Raw genomic sequence first — 21997 nt, 5'->3', positions numbered from 1 at the left:
ACAACATAGATGAACCTTGAAAACATTACACTAAGTGAAACAATCCAGACACAAAGGACAAATATTATATGATTTTACTTGTATGAAGTATCCAGAATAGGCAAATTCATAGGTACAGAAAGTAGATTAGAGGTCACCAGGGGCTGGAGGGAGGGGAGAATGGAAAGTAATTGCTTAAGGGTTACAGAGTTTCTATCTGGGGTGATGGAAAGGTTTGAAAACATAGTGGCGATGGTTGCACAACATTGTGAATGCAATTAGTGCCGATGAATATTGTTAAAAGTATATATACACACATATGTATATATGTATAAATATATATATATATGTATATATATATGACCACAATTTTTTAAAAATTAAAAAAGAAACTTTGGGGAAATCTACATTAAAGAAATTTGCCTAACTTTATTCAACAGTGTTTTCCAAACTAGTTTGACCTTAGAAGTTTTATAAATGGACTACAGTTAACATTTCAAGGGACACTCTCAAAAGACTGAAACAAAGTACAAATGATCTTAATCTAGAAAGGGAGAAAAATGGTCCACAGCAACAAATCTCCCTTGTTAAAGTGCAGACTCTGCCTCGGCAGGTCTCAGATGGGGCCTGAGATTCAGCATTTCTAATAAGTTCTCAGATGGTGCTGATGCTGCTGGTCCTCGGACCACAGTTCGAGCAGCAGAGGAGATAATAGTTGGATGAGCTATTCTTCATAACCCTGTTACCTACTACAGCCAATTGGATCAACTGATCAGAAAGCAAAGATGTTAATGGACAATAATCGATAACTTATTATCCCTCTAAAGTAGCATAATTATAATTTTACACGGGTTTCTAAGACAAATGCCTTACTCTAAAGAAGATACTCTGAGAGAGTGATATATAGCAACAGAAAGGATTAATATGGGAAGGGGATTGTCATACTTTGAGCTGGGGGTAGGGGAAGGGAGCCATTCTTCCAAATACATTTAAAGTATTCCAGATCTATTTTTTTACTTTCATTTATATTTGGATTGCATACTTGAGTTATGGCCAGATCACTCTTTCTCATAAAAATAAGGGAAAAATAAAGGAAAGACGAGAGTGAGAGAGAAAGAGAAGGAGGGAGGGAGAGAGTAAAGAATGGAGAGAAGTGGGAAGGAAAGAAGGAATGGAAGGATAGTGATATGAGAGACTAGATGTCTACATAATTCTTTTCTTCAGTCAGATTCTCATCCAACTCACTTTGGAATATCATCATTTTACTGACAAATCAATTAAATGAGGTTAACTAGTATAAATTTTTGTTTCCACAGTTTACAGAACACATTCATTCCCTGGTGATCACATCTAAGAATATGTTCTTGTCAGTCAGAACACCACAGCAGATTACTGGGCTAAAACACACACATGAAAGGTTGTGCTAGCACATATCAGGATAATTTTTAAAAGTGAAATAAAAACCAGTTCTATCATTCAGTCCAAAGAACTTGCTGGTCAAGTTCCATATTTAGGTAGCTTCTATCATTAGGATAATTCTATTGGCCTCAGGCATTTTATCCCTGTAGTTAAGAAAAGTGTCCTCAAAGTTAGACAATTTCTGCCTCAGATAAACTCTATGACCTTGGGAAAATTAATTAACCATCTTTGTGCCTCAGTTTTTCTCATCTAAAATAGGAGGGTCATCATAGCACCTAATTATTGAAGAATGAAAATAAGGCACTCACTGGCACATAGCAAGGTCTTAATACAGGTCAGTTTTTAGTATATGTACATGCTAATTCCTCATCAAAAAAAAAACCCTTACTTTTTTTCTTTCTAAGATTTTATATAGAAATGCAAATGAACCTTGAAACAAAATGCCCAAGATTGAAGAGATCAGATGTAAAGGATCAAGAAAGGGTACAAACCAATGTGAAATATCATGACTAGCAGGTCAGGAGGGAGAGAGGATAGATATTGTGTAATGAAGGCAGTGCAGCAAAGTGGTTGAAAGTTTAGGTTTTTGGAATCGGAATGATGAGACATTGAGTCTCAGTTTTTCTAATTACTGTGATGTGACTTTAAGCAACTTAACCTCTCTAACCCCATTTCTTCATCTGTAAACGTTTAATAGAGCAGTTAAAAAATTCTTTTTTGTGAGGATTAAACTAGATAATTTTATTTTGTGCTTAGCACAGTGCATCAATATGTGGTAGCTTAAAAAATATTTTTAAGTTCCAGCAATATACTCAGACTGACATTTACCATGAAGGATACAAACAAATATATGAGGGTATGACCCAGCCTTCTAAATGCTTCCAAGCTGGTTAGGTAGGCCAGACAAACAAATAATGTATAATACAAGACAACCAACAGTTAAATTTTCAAATTCCTCCTGTGAAAATGACATTTCTCTTTTTCTTATTTCTTCCCCCCATCATTCATTTTCTATCATGCATATAAGAATTCATGAAAGCTTTCCACCCTGAATTGGATGATTTAAAAGAAATATTTCTTTGTGGGAAAAGAGAAAAAAAGCAAACATACACGTTTTTCTGTAACTTGCCTCTACCTTGTCTAATTTATTTCTTATTAGTAAAAAATATATTTGTTATAACTTAGAATTGTATGGCCGAGAAAGAGAAAGGGTTATTTTTGTTTTGTTTTGAATAATCAAAAAAAGAAAACCAAAATCAAGCAGAGTAGGAATTGACCATGGAGAAGAGCTCATCTTGGCAGATGCTGACATAAGAGGGGCGGGGATGGCTGAAAATTGTTTTGGTAATATGGTGGTACCTGTGATTCTGTACCACCGCAAATACTTTTTTAAAAAAATAAACACAATTAATTTTTCATTAAAAACCAAAAAGTTAGTTATGTTTCAAAGAAAAACAACTTAATGTATCTCTTTTACCAAAATTCTTTGCTCCTTCTTTTACCAAAAGATCTTGCCTAGGGACTTATATTAGCTGTTTGACCCCAAATTGCCTTTCTTCATTTTGAGAACCCCACATGGACTTGTAAATTTTAAAAACGTGGTCAAGTGAGATCACAAATTGTGTTTTTACTACCAGCCTTTGAGGAAGACCTCAAGCCAGACTCTTCTTCATTCAGAGCTTACCAGTTTGTTGGGTACAGAGTCAAGTAGGATGTTGCTTGCACTGGGCTATTGACCCTTTTTCAAGTGAAGAGAGACAAATTTCTATGGGGAAAAGCAGCAAGTGAATAGATAGTTCATGGCAGTATTTTCTTACCTCAGAAAAAATTAGAGGAAAACTCCACAAAGGCAATAAACATACTCCCCAGCAAAATATGATGCAGGGAATCATCAGTGATTTATCTATTGACTAAAGGCAAGAGGAAAAGGGAGCTGGAGTCAGGCTAGTCCCTGAGTCTCTGGAGAGAGAAGTGGATTCTTAGTTTGTTCAAAGCATATCTAGGATGCAATAACCCTTGCTTTACACTATATTTACTAAAGCAACAATATGGACATTAAGTGACATTTCTGTTTGTGTTTATGTCTTAAAATAAGGTATCTTTCTTTGTTTTTGTATCTGCACATCATTTTCATTGGGGAACAGAGGATATAAAGAATGAGTAGGGTAATTCAGAGGTGTCAAGAGAATCAAAGTAACTCACTGATTTAAAAACTGTCACACAAAAGGAGGTGGATGTTACTGACCCATTCATAATCCAAAATTCACCTCCATTTTGACTCATGACCCAGGCTATTTCATCACCATGGGGCAACCAGTGTTGATGTCTGTCTACAGTGTTGATGACCCTAAGGTCAAAGAAAGCCACTACCCAAAAGGCTATTTTGATAGCAACTTATGACAATTAATTCAGTTAATAAATCTTCAGCTTATATTTTCCAAACTCAAAACTCTTCAGGGTAAGTTACCATTGCTTAACTCTCATGATCCATAATGCAAAGGAGAATGTTATCATTATGCACCTCTAGGCAAAACTTTTTTTTTTCTTTGCAATCTCACCATCATCTTAATTTTATTCACATCTCTAGCTATTTGCACAGATGTTGATGGAGCTGTATTTTGCTTCAATTTCTATTGCAATATTCTTATTGCATTCTGCAGGTCCTCCAGTAAACGTTACTTGCAATATTTTTATCAACAGTTTTGGATCAGTCACAGAAACCACCATGGTAAGTGCTGCAATGCCTCTGGCAAGAGAAAAACGTGACTCGATTATGCCATGAACACAAACTGTCAAATTTTCTATTGTTCAACTTGCAGGGCCTCCTGTAAATGTTACCTGCAACATATTTATCAACAGCTTTGGGTCAATAGCAGAAACTACAATGGTGAGTGGGACTGAGCATTGAAGCCATCGTGTGAAGGAATGGGATGTGGGATTGAAGAGCACTGTTGCATATTTGTGGGACATTTACTGAGTGCCAATTTTCAAATTTGCTCACCTCTAAAAAGCAATGACTTATACTCTTTCATTTTGGACAGTCATTTGTCAGGTGTTCATCACTTAAAATTCAATAATCTTTTATCCATCATGCCAGAGAAATTTTGGAAATATTTGATATTTGATTAGTTTTCAGTAGAATTATCAGGAACTATGCATACTTAAGGATATTTAAATATGTGCATCTCTAGTATTTTAGAAATATAAATTTCAAAGTTTGAGAGATGTTTTTATAGCCATTTTTTTACATATAATGGAATTTTTAATATAGACAAGCCTCTCTTTGATGCTACATTTAATATATATGCCAAGGGGCTGAATTTACAATGACACACACACACACACACACACACACACACACACACACACACGGTTTTTTGGCAATAGAAAGTAGTCCCAAGTCCATAGCAATTACATTATATGTATGGCTTTTCAAAAAAAGAGCCTTAAACTTAAAACTAATTAGAAGCTCATCATGTAGTAAGTACAAACATGTTTCATGTATGTAAAAAGAATTCAGATAGTATAAAATTCATCAAGACTCTTTATAAATGTCATGGTCATGTTGCCTATGACACAATCCATTTGACTGTTAGCCTTACCCTACCTAGTACTAGGCTATAGTATGGAGATTGTATTTTCGGTAAAATATTTTCTTGTTCTCCATATGATTTATTTTAAGGTATAAATCAATTGGCTGGGTCTAATTTGCACGACTATGTAAAGTATACAGCCATATAATTGGATGAAACTAAAATAAAATATAGTTGAACTTGACTAAGTATTATGGTGGCTGATGTCCTAAAAACAAGAAGTGAAATAATGAGCATAATGCCATTGAGAAGTAAAAAATAAGGTTCCCCTGTTTTATGAGTTTTATCTTTTAGGCTACTAAAATCATGTTTAATAAATTACCATACTTTGTGGTGCTGTCCTTGATGTCAGAAAGAATTAATTTACCTTTTACCACTCTTTTCACTGACAAAATTAGACATAATTCAACTCCACTACCCATTTTAATATTACTCTGAAACAGCATTATCCAGAAATGAGATTTCTGGGGCTTTGACAGGATGTAGTGCATTAAGAATTTTACCTAAATAAGATAGTTTTGATAGGGTTATTAAATGACTCATAAGAAAAGCTTAACATGGAAAGAATAAACCCACTCTGGGCTTGGCATTCAGTTTCTGTCTCTCCCCTCTTGGTTTTATCTTAGTAAGAGAGGGGAAAAGCTTCCAGTAGCCCAAATCACTGTCACCAGCTTTCCACGATGGCATTCAATGACAATATTTGCACGACCTAATGCTGATTGCATTAATTAGACTCCTAGGTTGCTTTGATTAAATCTCATTGCATCTTATTCTTGATCAAAAATGTAAATGTGCGCCTCTTCGATGCTCATTAATGCAAAAAAAAGCTAAACATTTAAGAAGATGAAAATGGAAACTATGGATATTCTTGCTTTCCTCTGTCTCTAACAGCTACTGAAGGTGTTTAATAAATGGGGTGATTAGGTGCTTCCTGACCACTTATTAAGTGTCCTTTGTTATGTTTCCAATCAGAAAACTTAGTAAGGGTAACAAACAGCCTGTCTATTCTGCTGTATACAATAGATTGAATTGCATGGAATGATGTGTATTGTGCTTCTTTTTCTTCTTAGCTTCCATGTAATGATAAACTTTATTTGGTTTTGAAAAAATGTTTTATTTTCTTCAATTATGGCTTTGGTGTGAAACTACAAAAAATATATTCTGAAATTCCATCATGCTTAAATCAAATAAGAAATCCTCATGGTGCCTTAGGGTAGGGATTGGCAAACTTTTCCTGTAAAAGGCCAGACAATAAATACTTAAGACTTTGAAAGCCAGACAATCTCTGTCACAACCATTCAATTTTGCTCTTTTGGCATGAAGACAGCCATAAACAATAGTAAACAAATGAGTGTGGCTGTGGTCCAATAAAACTTTATTTATAAAAATAGGGAAGGCCAAATTTGGCCCACAGGCCGTAGGTTGCTAATCCTAGATTTAAGGCATCAATATTTAAATGAACGTTCTTCAGATTCATAGCATGAGAATTGCACCACCAAGAAAGGGGTCTTATTTTCCAAGATAACTGTAAGGCCCTGCCTAGGAATCCCTCTGGTGCACCCTGTCTTAATCAATTCAGGCTGCTATAACAAAGTACCATAGATTGGGTGGCTGATAAACAATAGAAATTTATTTCTCACAGTTCTGCAGGCTGAAAGTCTGAAATCAGAGTGCCAGCATGATTGGATTCTGGTGGGGGCTCTATTTGGGTTACAGACTGCTGACTTCTCCTGGTATCCTCATATGGTACCAAAAAAAAAAAAAAAAATTCTCCAGGGTCCCTTTTATAAGGGCACTACTCCCTTTCATGAGGGCTCTACCCTCATGACCTAATTACCTCCCAATGGCCCCACATCCTCATACCATCACATTTGAAGTTAGGATTCAACATAGGAATTTTAAAGGGACACAAACATCCAATCCATTGCACGCTCAGAGTGTCACCACAGCACAAGCTTTCTTTACCAAAACACTAAGATCCTACCATCCATGAATTTACTGTTACTTTCACAAAATTTGACTCAGAAAAATTGGTCAAAAAATTAAAGAGAACCAGATTCTTTTCTGAACTGTTTTAGTTGGGGTCAGAACTCTTAGCTTTTATGCACAGGGATGAGATCATTGACTACATTGATTAATACTATTTTCTAGGGATAATAATTTTGCTTTCTCTATATTTTCTGAAATAAATTTCTCCAAGAATGCCTCAGAATCTTGAGTTTCTAAACCTGTTGATTTTCCTCTCTTCCTTCATACCTCACTCTCACTTCAAGACTTGGATACCATTATTGAAGGATTTAGTTTTGGGTGTTTGTTTCTAAATAAGAGGTAATGATTATCTGTTTGAAGAATTTAACATGACTTTCTTTTGGTGCTGTCCAGTCTGCCTCCCTTCTAGGCTAATGAAATCCCACAAATTTATTAATGGGTACTGCTTGACCACAAAGCATAGGCTCACTTACAGATACAATACTAACTCTCACTCCTTTGATATGTTAAAATCAGTGATGTGTACTCATAGGACAACATATTTGTGTTACTCTAAGGAATATTTTGATGGATCATTATGATGATATACATTATTCAAAAATATACATTTTTATTAATTAATAGACACAGAAATCTATTGGTGGTCATTGCTAATTAGCCTAGTGTTAAGAGTGTTCAATGGAACAAATTTCGTGTAGCTCCAAAATACTGAGAAAACTAATAAGGGATATATGATGAGAGATAGGTTATATTCTGTTTTTGGAATGTGAGTTTACCATTTCCTTTTCTTTCTCTCTCCCTTTTCTTTAGCTGCTGATAGCAAATGAATTTACAGGATGGGGAGCATATTTACAACCCTCTCTTTCCTGCTGTAAGGGCATAGTTTGAGAATATTAGTAATGTCAGTAAGGGTCAAGGGTGTTTGCATACCATTTCTATGCACCTTTCCCCAAGGCAGGACCATCAGATAATGGAGAAGAGATTCTCTCTTCCCAGCTTTCAAATGACTGTTTGGAAGGATGTGAGTGGATAGTGTATGATTTGGACCCATGGATGCTGGAACGTCTCCAGAATGTAATTCTGGCTCCCCCAAACTCTTCCCCAAAAGGTAAATGTCACATGCTCTGCTAGTTACTGCTGCAGGGTGAAGAGTTGTTTTACCTCCAATCTGCAATCACATTCCTGAAGAACTCAGCCAAGAGGTAGACAGCCCCTTATTAGAATGCATGTTATGTTATAATCACTGAAGCGACTCTATGGGCCCCCTTTCATTCTATAGCTGCATAAGCAAGTCATAAGAAAATGCTAACTTATCAGGGATAGCAGGTAGCTACATTTCTTATTTCTGACATCTTAAGGAAGAATCCAGAATCTACCACAAGCCTGGCATTTTGTTAAACTGATACAATGGTTGACCTTGTCTCTAAGTTAACAGTGCAATGTTAAAGTCTGAATTTTTCATAAAGCAACTGCCCCCTGTAACTTCAAACTCAAAGCTAACTTCCCATATTAAGGCTAGAACAGATTCGAGATTCTGAAACTTTATTGCAGCATAGCCAGGGGCAAAACCAAAGTGCCACATAGGCACTGGGGAGAATCAACCAAGTATATCCTTCCTTGTCTTTGACACCTTTATAACATAATTGGATTGAACAATGTAAAATAAATAGTAAGAGGGTAATGGTGAGGTTTAATAGGAGTATGTATGAGACACAGTGGCAATCTCTATTTACAAAAGCTTAACTAAATATTATAGTGCCGAAACAATTCAATTTAAGCAAACAATCTTTGTGGAGTGGGCATAACATTAGACTGTATCAGAAAAAATGAAATTTGAGAAATTCTAAATTTGACATGAAATGATAATATGAAATGTAGGTACGTGTGTTACTAGTGTTAAGAATAGAATAAAGATTATGTGACTTACACATAGCTTTTGAAAAAAACATGAGAGAGATATATTAATACCTAATCTAAATGTTTCCATTACCTAGCCCAATACCGAGATAGATAGTCAATCATACGGAAACAAATTTTAGTACAAGGAAATATATCATTTATTTGAAGTTGGTTCTGTCCTTGGAGAGAGAAGGCAGTGTAAAATAAAATTCAGTGCATTTAAGCATGCGTCTTGGTATTTACATCCCCTTGAATATTTCGTTAAATCTAGAAGCAAAGATTAAGACAAAGAAAAACTACAGAACGATGTAACTATCCTCTTGTGGTTTGGAATATCATGAGAAAATAAACCTATCTGTAAATAAACAGAAATGATGCATACACAAATCACACGTGCCAAATTTGTACCCTACATTGAAAATGACAGTGAACTAGAAGAGTTACACAGGCACAGCTCCAGATAACCTTTTCTTTGGATATCAATTTCTCTATATCCTTGGGTGTCCTTTTCTATTCTTAAAGATTTTTAAGGATTGCTGTTCATTTTAGAATAGTGTATATCATCATAAACAAAATTATGGCCAACTGTTAATTGCTATACATTAAAAAAGAATAAATACTGATAATCAAAAGCAATGAAAAAGGTATTATTGCACATAATCACTGTAATTGTGACATAAAATATATTTCTCCTCTAACACCTATCCTTGCTTACAAATAAGGATACTGATTTATTTTAATCTTTAGACATTTAATGATTCTACTGTGATATGATAGACTCAGTGCTCTTTTTAAAGTTCTAATATTGGGAGAATCTATTTAATCATTTTCTATACATAAAAGTCAAAATAGAAAACCAGGAAACACTGGGAGAACACTCGAGGGGAAAACTTTCTAAAAAGATGTATATTTGCTGTGAAAATTTATATTGAGATATTTTTCTTAAAGGTCATTATTTTCATATTATATGTCACTAATGTATTATTCTCTCAAGTCTCTCAGTACACAACTTTAAATCATCCTCAGGCTCAAAGGAGGATTGCAACTATGTTCTCTTGGTAATTTTGCTGCCCAATGCTCTGTATCTGGTTTCTCATGGCCTTCCCATCCTAGGATTACTTCCTGAGGGGAAGGGGCCCTCACGGGCCTGCCAATGGTCCAAGATATTTAACTTCTTCACCTCTGTTATTTCCAGACACCATTACTTCCCATACTTAGAGTTTCTTTACCTCCAGAATTGACTAAAGGATGGATCCTCTTCTTTTCTATTTCCTACTGAAATAAGCTCATAGACTCCTCCCAAATAATTTTATTAAGGACAATGCTTCTCACTCTAGGGAAATAAAAGGGAGTGGGTGTCAAACACTGGAGAAGCTGTATTTTCCCCTCAGTTAATCTTAAGAAAATCTCACAATTGATTTATTTAGTGCATACTTATATGTACATTGTATCATTGTATTTTCAGTAGCCCCTTCTTTGGTTTTCACAAATCACACACTCACACAAAACTCCAAAGCTGCTGGTAACTCTTATTCCCAATGAAACATGGAACTGTTAATAATCTCTTTGCAGTTACAACCTTCTGGTCCCTTGGGACAAGTCCAGACTTGGGTGATGGGGAGGACTTTGAGGTTCTGCCATTCCCTTGGTTCACTCACTGGGGGAGCCAGTGAGCAAACAGGATGGGATAGAATCCTGGCTGGGCCCACAACAGCACCCTCTTGGATCTGAGAATTTGCTGTGTAGGCCTACTATAATCCCAAATGAAATTCAGCTGCTAAAATTTTCCAAGTCAGAAAGTCCTTATGTTATACAATGGAGAACCTCCAGTTATTCTCTCTTTATAGCTCAGTCTTCCCAAATGATCTTGGTTTTGATTACTGATTTTCAGTAGTTAGTAACTATTTGATTATTGGCTTTCCTTAGGCCTAAATGGGGCGCCCTTTCCAAGAACTACCACCTCCAAAATTCTCTGTGATCCTGATCATCAGGATGACTGCATTTGAAAAAAGTCACAAGAGTTTACATAGTTTATTAAATAGATAGAAAGAACTGTACTGAAGCTCTTTTCCATGTCCACTGATCTTTAAAACTTAATTTTTTTTTCTTTTGGCACTGAGGGAATTAACAAAAACTGGTCATCCTGAGATGGTCTCCATGGTACCTGATAGAGTGACCGAGCATCCCTGTTTGCCTGGGTCTGAGGGGGTTCCCTAGATGTGAGACTTTGGGGCCAAAAATGGGAAGTTCTTAGGCAAACCAGGAGAAGCTACTTATCATTTGAGTAAGTTAAACAATGACCAAAAAAGTCCAGGTGCTCAATATGTGGAAATGGAGCAAATGAGGACCAAAAATGTAAAGGAAAGAGAGTAAGAATGAATGAGTATATACGTCCCTAAATGACCACATGTGGCAGTAGTAGAGAACTACTGGTTCTGAAACCACAGTCTTATTTGACTAGGGAATACTGTTGAAGTCTCAATTGAGCTCCAGATTATCAAGTGAAGCAACACTTTCCATGAACCTAAAGACTTCAGTGTAGACGTCCCCAGGATAGCCATCACTACCCCAAGTTGATTTATTAGCATAGAAGGAAACTCCCAGAACAAATGGTAATGCCAGGGGTATACCTAAGACTCCCACAAGGGAGAATAACTTTGTCAAAAGGTGTTCAGACTGGGAAAACATGAAAAAGATTTCTGTTTGGATGAAGCATCAAGTTGGGTGGTGTAGATACAACATATTCAGAGAAAATGATAAAATATTTAAGAATTGTGAAAGTAAGTAGCTGCAAGGGAATTATTTTCTCAACATGAAGTATTTTAATGTCTATGTTGATGAATTTTAAAAATATTGTCCCATCATGTCATAGTTTTATAAGATTTTCACTACCAAAATTGCAGAGTGGGCTTCCTTCTGCCCAGAGCATTTGAGCAGAAAGTGATCATGTCATTTCTGATTTGGAAAATGAATCAGTTTTATTTGACAATCTGCCTTCACAGACTGCTGTATTTGTTACCTTTTTCTATAGAAAAATCGGTTTGTGGCTGGGTGTGGTGGCTCACGCCTGTAATCTTAGCACTCTGGGAGGCCGAGGCGAGAGGATCGCTTGAGCTCAGGAGTTCGAGACCAGCCTGAGCAAGAGCGAGACCCCGTCTCCACTAAAAATAGAAAAATTAGCCGGCCGTAGTGGTGCATGCCTGTACTCCCAGCTACTTGGGAGGCTGAGGCAGGATGATTACTTGAGCCCAGGAATTTGAGGTTGTGGTGAGCTATGATGACACCACTGCACTGTAGCCAGGGCGACAGAGCAAGACCCTGTCTCAAAAAAAAGAAAAAAAAATGGCTTGAGTTAGTATTATTTTGTCCCAGAATGAATAATTTCAACATAAAAAAATTCAACCAAGTCATACTGTTGACATTGCATTGACGTTTGGTTGAGTCTTCTTTCTTTCTCTCCTCTGTCCCTACTCCTAATAGAACTGAATGGTTTATTTTGACCAAGGTATACACAGCCTCGTTTACTCAGACACCAACTCTATACGAAATCAGGGAGAAGAGTGAGAGGGAAATGTAGATGGACCTCTTATGCCAGGGTGGGCAATAAGTAACTCTTGTGCATGGCATTTCTGTAGGATTACCGAGTGAACATTTTTCTGAGACAACAGTGGAATGATTCACGGCTGGCATACAGTGAGTACCCAGATGATTCCCTGGACTTGGATCCATCTATGCTAGACTCCATTTGGAAACCAGATTTGTTCTTTGCCAATGAGAAGGGGGCCAACTTCCACGATGTCACCACTGACAACAAATTGCTGCGGATTTCAAAAAATGGCAAAGTGCTCTACAGTATCAGGTAAGACTCTACTGGCTGCACTGGTTAACTTCTCCATTTCTTTGCTGGCCTAGAACTGCCTGATTCTGCAGGTCAGGGTGTATACGAATATTTGGCTTTTGTGCTTTCTTGTGTATCATTTGAATCTTAAAGTTGGTGGAGAGTACCAGAGGTCCCTGTGGTCTCATAAGTGTGATTCTCTACAGCAAAAATGTATTTGGTAGGATGGTGGATGGGTAATGGTATTGCATAAATACCTGCGCAAATGTGTTCTTGATTGCTTCAGTAAAGGAAATACAGGCCCTTCAGTTCAATAGTCATTGAGCATAATGCGTGAAATCTCATTTCAATAATTCTGCCATTCTGTAACATATAACCATACACACATAACAAAATTCAATGGCTCAGCATGGTCATTGACAACATACTTTTGGCTGGGTGAGTGGAGACCTGGTTCTAATCTCAGTTGTGCTTTTAACTAAACATCTGACCTTGATCTTTTAACTTTTCTTGGACTTAAGCTTGGGACAGACAATTCCTGAGATCTGTTTTTCCTTTTATATTCAAATATTATCTTCTCCACAATCTTTAATCAAATCTTAATCTCCAGCTCAAAATAATCCACCCCTTTTTCTGAACTCTAACAGCAGTTTCTCTGTGACTCTGTAAGGCTTTTGTTTCTGTATATGAGTATAGCATAAGGACATAGATTTCTGGAATCAAGACAAATCTAAAATCAAATCCAAGCTATGCCACTTACTAAGTTACATAACCTATAACCCTCAGTTACTTTAATTGTAAAGTGGGAAACTCAATATTTATCTCTGAATATTCTTGTAAAAATGAATATTGTAGAGGTCAGCAAATATTTTCCGTAAAGGGCCAGATAGTATTTTTTTAACTTTGCAGATCAGATTGCTTTTGTTGCAATTATTCAACTCTGTCATTATAGCATGAAAGCAGATATAGATAATACACAAACAATTGGGCATGGCTATATTTCAATACAACTTTATTTACAAAACAGGTAGTAGACTGGATTTGGCTCTTTGGCTGTAATTTGCCAACTCCTGGTATAAAGGTATATAAAAAATACTAGCCACAGTATCTGACACAGAGTACATGTTCAATAAATAAAATGATAGTTATCTGTATTTTAAAACCAATATTATTTTTAAATAATAAACTCTTTCAACACAATATACTTGGATTTTACCCTTTTTGTAACATCTACCAAAGGGCTAGGACAGTGTACTATATATGAGAGATACTTAGTACACTGAATAAACTGCTGGCATTTTAAAGGTCCTTTATAGAATTCCCCCTTTCTCTCCAATTTTATTGCCAAAAAAGTGGACAGCTAGTATCCTTGCAAATAATTTTTACAAGTTTGCAGACTCAGCACTATCACAACCTCATCTAACAAGTCTATCTACAATTTAGTTCTGTATTGTATAGTCCATTCTTACACTTAGTAATTTCACAGCTTGCTGATGGCCAACAGCCCCATGTCTTTTAGAATGAAAAAAGCTGCTGATTTGTAAAAAGTGGTGAAGTCACTGCTTGCAAAGAGAACCAGGAAACTTCCCCTAATGCCCATTTTGTTTTTAAGGGAACACAGAATATTCTCCATGGTAATGCATTTGGGTGGTGTAAAATGTAATATTGGGCATGACCTAAGCTGATTGGAGCTGATGAAATGGGACATATGTAGAGCGTGGTGCTGGGAAGGAGAGTTATAAAAAGCAGCACAGGGTATCAGCTGCTCCAGCTAATCCTCCGGGCCTTGAGTGGCGTTTGCTCTAATAAATACCTGGCATTGTGCACTGCTGAAATAAAACCAGGTGGTTGTTGCTGTTGTTATTTTCTTGCTGTTCTATGAAGGTCTTTACATTCCATAATTGTGAAAGATATAATGCCCCCCAGACCTAGATCCAGAGGAATTCTTGTATCTCAAGTATAGCACATTGCGGACTCTGAAATGCCCTAACAATTGTTTTGGATTGGACGGGGTTTGTAATATGGTAGGCTGGTTTAGACTTTTCCTTCATTGTGAGTATTCCCTGAAATCAGAGGAAAAATCCTTGGTAAAGGAGAACTGGAGATGATGTCACTTTAAGGAAACACAGACTCTTGGCAGATTTGAACTTCAGGAATCAGAAGGGTTTTAAATGAGCCAGACACTGTGCTGGGCCTAGAGATCCATAGTTGAGTAAGATGTTGTCCCTGTCCTTGAATGGCTCCAGACTAACAAGTCATGTGGACACATGACAAATTAAGTAATAGGAATAAATAGGGAACAAGAAAAAAATTGGCTCTAACTTTGCAAATGAATTGTGTGACCCAAATGGTGTCAAAATTTAGGGGTCAACACCCACACTGCTGTTTGAATCACTGGACTCAATTTAACAAGAGACCAAGGAGTAATTAGTGCTAATATATGCCCAGCTGTAGGTTTGGCTTAAATTTAAGGCCAAGGGGTCTACAGTTGTCCATGTCTTAAAGGTGCTGAAAAGTCCCTGCTGAAGTTCCATTAGGAAGGAATTTCCCTGCACACTCAGGTTTCTAATGCAAATACCCCTGGAAGAGGGAACCTATTGGCCTAAATTCATACTAAACTGTAAAGAGCTGATATTAATTTCTGACAGTAGGTTTGATGTCTATGAAGCATAGTAAGAATGAGCATACTGGATCCTAGGAGGAGAAATGGGATAAGATGAAGAATGTTTGGGAAAGATACAAAGAAGGGACTAGAAGTACCAAAGACAAACTCATAAATTGCCTCCACCCTACACAGTAATTAAGTAATTATTTAATTACTTAAGCATTTAATCCACATTTTAAAAAGTAATAGTCTGTAGTGATGTTTTGTATTTGCATTTTCCTGAAACCTAAAGAAAATACTGATAGTATTTCATCTGGGAAAGAGTCCATGCTTTTCTTTGCTTTATAGGATTAGAGGTATAATTAACTCTCCATGGACACCAAAGCCCAAAGCTTTGATAGTCAAATAAAACACAAAGAGAACTATATAGTCCATTGACTTCATAACATGCAAGACCATCCTTCCCAATATTTTATATATTTGTATTCCAAAATAATGGAGGTCTAGAAAGAAGAGGGAGCAGTATACCAGAAATCCTTAAGTGTCCTCTTGATTCAAACACTTGGGGTACTTGAATAAAATTCAAACAAATCTTTTAAATAGGAAGGAAAGATCTTATCTCAGTGTTAACAAATCTCTCTCCAGTGATGCAGGACACAGCTTTTGTTGATTAAATAGTGTCAAATCTATTTCTGTCCATTTTTATTCAAATTTCTTCTTTAATATTCACTTTTCTAATATGTTTACCTTGCTCTATTTTTTCTGAGTTTTTTTTTTTTTTTACCCACCCCATTAGTTATTGATCATCCTGGACCAAAGTATGAATAATGACACATGTCTTGCTTTGTATACCCTCTTCAGAGAGAGTCAAATTCTAAATTCAGGTTACTTACAAAGGCTTGAATCCATAGTGGAAAAATGAGGTGAGCCTTGAATGTTGCACATATTATTGTTCAAGCAATATTAGTTGAATTTAATATACTGCATTGGAGTAAAGGTCAGGACATCATGGGGTATGGCGGGCAAGAGGAAAGAAAAAAGAAGGTGAGCATTTTTGGAGATGAACAGCTTCTCTCATGTGTCCACAATGCCTTTGCTGATATTTGTTTTCTTCCTTTAAATCCCACTGTTTCTGAGAATTTTCTGTCATAAACCTGACTTTTGTAGAAGCATAATTTTTTTTAACAAAGATACCTTGTAAAATATCTAATCCAGTACCCTTGATTTACCAATGAGGAAGTGACTTCTTTTTTTTTTCCTCTGATGATTAAAATCTTTTTTTTAATTTTTATTTTTTATTGATACATAATAATTGTACATATTCATGGAGTACATGTTATATTTTGATATAAGCATATAACATATAATGATCAAATCAGGGTAATTGGGACATGATTCACTTGAAACATGTATCATTGCTTTATGTTGGGAACATTTGAAAACTTCTAGCTATTCTGAAATATAATAAATTAGTGTTAACGACAGTTGCCCTATTGCACTATTGAACGCTAGAACTTTTTCCTTCTATTTAACAGAACTACCCCTTCACCAACACCTCTTCATTACCCCTTCCCACCACCCTTACCAATCCCTGGTAGCCACCATTCTATTCATTACCTCCTTGAGATCAGTTTTTTTTAGGTCCCATATATGAGTGTGAAAATGCAATATTTGTCTTTCCGTGCCTGGTTTATTTCACTTAAAATAATCATTATTTTGGCTCATCTAACTTCTGAAAGAAGTCACTTCCTCCAGAAACAGGGAAGTGACGACTTTCAGAAGTTAGATGAGCCAAAAAAAATGGAGCCCCTAAATAGGAAAGCTAGAACAAGAATCAAAGCTCTTGGCTACTTTGTCAATGCTGTCATCTCCTACCCTACATTAATGCTGCATGTACTCCAAATCAAGTCCAAAGACATAAACAAATAATTCCAAGACATATCATTTTGAAACCAACCTTTTTGGGAGGGGCTGTTAGAGGAAAAAGGTAAGATTAAAGATGAGAACATGTGTCTTCAGTTTTACAAATATCTTAGAAGACTGTTTAAATTCAAGGTGAAAGAATTGACCTTCAAATAGGATGATGTATTTGATAATTTTATATAGCATATGTAGCTTACATAGCATATCTACCTTCTGAAAAGTTTTACTATCTCTGGATTAAAGGGCTGAAGAGACCCATTAAAGTCAGTAAGTCAACTCTCTGCCTTTAAGCAATCTGCTGAGAACTCATTCTATTTTTAAAGACCTTCAGAAAAAGAGATTTTAAATTATCTCTTTGGATCTTGTAATAATAATGTTATACTAACATTGTAAAGAAATTCTTTCTTCGTATAACTTAAATCACCTGTGCTGAAATTTAAATCAGTCACTTTTTCCTCCATCTGTTAACATGATAAACAAATGACCACCATTTTTGGAAGGATGGAGGGATTACCTCACTGTTCTTGCTTGCAAACATTTTTGCCTTACCAGAGTTAGTGGATATATGTTTGGTCACTAACATTATGCTGCTGGTTTAATTTTATTAATTTGAAGAATACCATGGTGTTCTTCATCTTGTAATTTTTAGTTTGTTGTACAGTTTTGGGCCCCTACTCTGGACCTTATGGTGTTGAATGTTGTCCTGGTTACTTCTGATAGTAGACATGGACTTTAGGGTCAAACACACTTAGGCTTGATTCTCTGGCCCCAGCACCATTACCTGTGTAATTGAGGAGAATTTAATTTGGTTATGAGCATTAGTAGAATGCAATATATATTATATGGATAGATACTCAAAAGTGGCATTGTCATACACTCTAGAGCTCTTGGTATTTTCTTTAAATCTAATGATTGTTCTTTCTGTTCCAGCCTCTAAGACAAACAATAAACTGACCAAGATAGATTCCTCCAACCTCAAAACTTAAAGGTTGGGACAGACACACTCTTTGAGTCCCTATAGAGCAGAGTTCTTAACCTGAGGGCTAGGTGAAAACTCCAGGGGTCCTTGAACTTTCCTAAAATTGTATGCATATTTTGTGTATTAGGGCATTTAAGATCTTGTTTGTTTGCTTAGAGGAAAAGGTCCTTGTCATTATTAAAGAAGCTATGGCCCTCCAACTGTTAACAGCTTTGCTTCCAGATTTATTGCATGCCTCCAGGATGGGTATGACGGAGGTGAAGTTGTTAAAGAAGTATTGTTTGCCTTCAGTGTCTTATTTGACTGACCAGGTGCCCAGGGGTCTTATGCTATACTCCAATTGCAGAGAGTCCCTTAACTCATAAATAATTATGGAATTGCTCCTCCATAATAGCACCCCATATCATCAAGGCATCTGTTCGCCTCATCATGGGCCTTTATCCAACCTAAAACTTCTTTCTTTATGGCATTGGAGGTGATTTGTTTGTTAATCCCTTTTGAGTCAATTCACAATTCCATGTGTTGATTCAGTGTTCTGTCTTCCCTGTAGTAGTTGAGTTGTAATAGAGAACTCTTGGGGATTAACACGCTCTGATGATAGATTATAGGCACCACTGAGAGTAGGTAGAGTGTAGGTTTCTAGACAGACATCCAACAGTGCCCCCCCAAACAATCCTGTCTAATAACCAACTCTACCCACACACATAAAAGGTCAACTTTTCTCATATGGCCTCTCAGCCTTGACTCATCCTAAGATCTGATGCAAAAACTTCAAAAGATTCTAACTTTAGTTATAGAATTTTTTTATAGCACAGGAACAAAGAACATTTTCTATTTGGATGTCAGAGCTGAAAATAAAATGCACAGTGAACTAAGACCTGCCTAAATGTTACCAGTGGTGATGCTTTGATTATCTTAGTCTCAATTGTGATAAAACACGTAAGCCTGCATTTTCTGTTAGAAGGCAGTTATGAAAAGCTGTGATTTCTCTGTGACTATTTGGACCACGCGTATCTTTATATTCTATAATCCAGACAAAATTACATTCTCATTTTCCAACTCTGTGTCCAAATCCTCATTAGTTTTGTGACTTGACTTAATGAACTAATTAATGACTGTAACATAAGCGCCCACATCAGAATTAAGCAGTAAGTCTTCAGAGAAGTGCTGGGAAATGCCATGGAAACCACAATGTTCCATTCTTCCTAGAGGCGAGCAAGGCTGGGAGGGTGGGAGGCGCTGGCATGCACACATGCTGGTGGATTCAACAGGAGCTGAGCTAAGTGGTGTAGAGGGGTATTTTTGGAGAGGGACCCTTAAAAAAGGTCTAACAGAGGGTAAAAGTATTAAGTTCTAGAAAGTGGGTTGTATACATGACAGACTCTCATAAAATTCTGGAAAGCTTTGTTAAGCTACTGCTTGGGTTCAGAAATACACACACGCTATGGTGCATAATATTAGTTCAAATAAAACAGAGTAAGGATCTTACCATTGTTTGAAGGAAAAGAGGGAATTGTTCAATGAAATACATGGTAGCTAGCATGACCACTTGTCCTTGACTGTTTACCTGACTGGGCTAGCAATAGCAACTAGTAGGTTTTCTTCTGTTTGGAGGTAACTTTCCATTTCATTAACATTCATCAGAGTTTGTTCTTCAGGTGATGGTAGGGAGAACAGTATACCGAGAAGCTAGCTCAGGGCATTGTGATCTCCATGCTTCCTTTCATCATCTACTGTATCTTTCAGGATCATAGATCAGCCTCTCCAGCCCCATCAGTTTATCACTCTGGGTCACAGTTTCCTCTCTAATGTGAGATACAAAGTCTAGGGCTCCTTCTAACACCATGTTAAGTCTATAATTCAAAATAACATCCCTCTCCTTTGCAAACCACAAAACACTTTCCTGATAAGTAAATAAAAGTTGGTTCTTCATATCCCTTAGGGATTGGGGTCAGCAAGAGGAGATTATGAATTTCAAGGTGTTTGTCTCAACTACTTTTGGATCTTTGAGCCCTTCTCTCTCAAACTAAATAACCAGCTCTTGAGAAGAAGAATCTGATTTTGGAGTGGGTTAGGAAAGACTGTAGATCAAAGAGGTAGTTTAAGAGGTAGCCTTAAAACATTCAACATATAGTTTACACAATGACAAAGACTCACAACTAAGCTCCCTATTGAGAAATTTCCCAATTGCAAAGTAGATCATTTGTACCCTCTGTTCAAGCAGCAGGAGTATACATGAGATATTATTTTAGAATATGCTTGTGAATCCAGCGTTTATATATTTTTAGACAGTTATACAAAGACAGTCGGCTGGGACAATAATTGACTGGATATGTAAGCTAAAGGAATCACATGGTAGATTTAAGCCAGCAGAGTTGATGAGCTAGTCTGCTATTACTCATTACCTAAATTTTCTTGTGGCAGAAAGCCAAAGGAAAAATCAGAGGTCCTGGTGAGGCTGCTCAACTTATGTTGATGTGGGCTTCTGCCTGGTCTATACTCCTACCTTAAGGCTCACTGGATGGCATTAACCCCAAAATAAACATGCATAATATTACCATGCCTCTTATGAAACACATGAATTACTTTAGCACATTCTCATGGCATATAATCCAAAGGGAAGGCACTCCATTTTAAAATGGAAAAAATTTGTCCATCTGCAAACTCAATAGTCTCCCCAACAAGTTTCTCCTTGCTTGTGGCATTTAAAATTACAAATCAACACCTGTACTGAGAGAATACAACATTTGTCATTGGACAGTCATTGAAAGATGATTAAGGACATACATAATTATGTGAAGTTCCACATGTGGCACACTTTCAGAGCAAAGCCATCTCATATGTGACTGATCAGTTCTTTCAAAGGACAATAAAACAAAGATTTTATTTGATGTTTCATTTTAGTAGGGATATTTTGCTAAACTTGAGCAGTCAGATGAAGGACAGAAAACAAAACGTGAGCTAGGGGATTAAATACAGAATGCTATGGGGATGGAGCAGATGTCAGTTCTGAGGGTCAGTAAGACTTGAATGAAAATCCAATTTACTAAGTGACCATAAGAAGTTGTTTAACCTTTCTTTGATCTGCAGTTTTTCTCAGTTTCAGATTCATACTAAATGTTCAATGAATGTCTTAATTACCCCCAAGTTGACTGTAGGATAAAGGAGGAGGAAGAAAGGGTGACAGTTCTCCTCATCCTCCTTAACCCATGCATATGGCACCTACTTGTATCACTCAGGCTTCACTCACCTTCCATACTTAGTCCAAAGCAGATGGCTAATCTACTTGCCTTGGCTTTTCTCCTTTTTGGAGGCATGTAGCTTGTAATGGAGATGATAGTTGCATCTACTTTCAGATAATAATTTAGCTGGCACAGGTCCTCCCCTTTAGCTGCTTAAGAGTAAACTGAGGACTTATGCTTGGCTGCAAAGTGTTATCCAATCAACGATGGACCATCCTACCATCTGACCAGAACTCCATTCTCTCTCCAACCTTTGCCACCAGAAACAGTGGCCAGCAACTCTCCACCAGTTACCACAATGGAAGTCTTAATGCATCAAAATACCAACCAAATAACACAATTTTGCTCTCAGCTGTCAACAGGTACAAAGTTATTTTGGTTTTCTCGAAACCATACTTGCAGTTTGCAAGCATGCAGGCATTTGTTCTCTTCCCTCTTTTGTTAAGTAAGATAATCCTGAAGAAAACATTTAAGAAATCACTATACTGTACAGTTATTTTCTCTCTTTCTTCATGTCAATGCCACCGTTAA

General features: G+C 36.7%; 1 protein-coding gene across 3 annotated transcripts in view; it reads left to right on the top strand.

The window, feature by feature from the left end:
• Nucleotides 1–21997, top strand: part of GLRA2 (glycine receptor alpha 2) — a 189976-nt gene that overhangs the window by 31486 nt on the left and 136493 nt on the right. For 2 of the 3 annotated variants that reach the window (XM_069463656.1, XM_069463658.1), the window contains exons 3-4: nt 4059–4126; nt 12515–12738. In XM_069463656.1, coding sequence (XP_069319757.1) covers nt 4059–4126; nt 12515–12738 — 292 coding nt within the window. Of the gene's footprint in view, nt 1–4058; nt 4127–4217; nt 4286–12514; nt 12739–21997 lie in introns of all 3 variants that reach the window. The other variant, XM_069463657.1, reaches the window with a different exon arrangement.

This window comes from Eulemur rufifrons, chromosome 30 (assembly GCF_041146395.1).
Source record: "Eulemur rufifrons isolate Redbay chromosome 30, OSU_ERuf_1, whole genome shotgun sequence".
Taxonomy (NCBI): domain Eukaryota; kingdom Metazoa; phylum Chordata; class Mammalia; order Primates; family Lemuridae; genus Eulemur; species Eulemur rufifrons.
The sequence above is the reverse complement of the archived record's forward strand: the minus strand, read 5'-3'. Positions and strand labels throughout refer to the sequence as shown.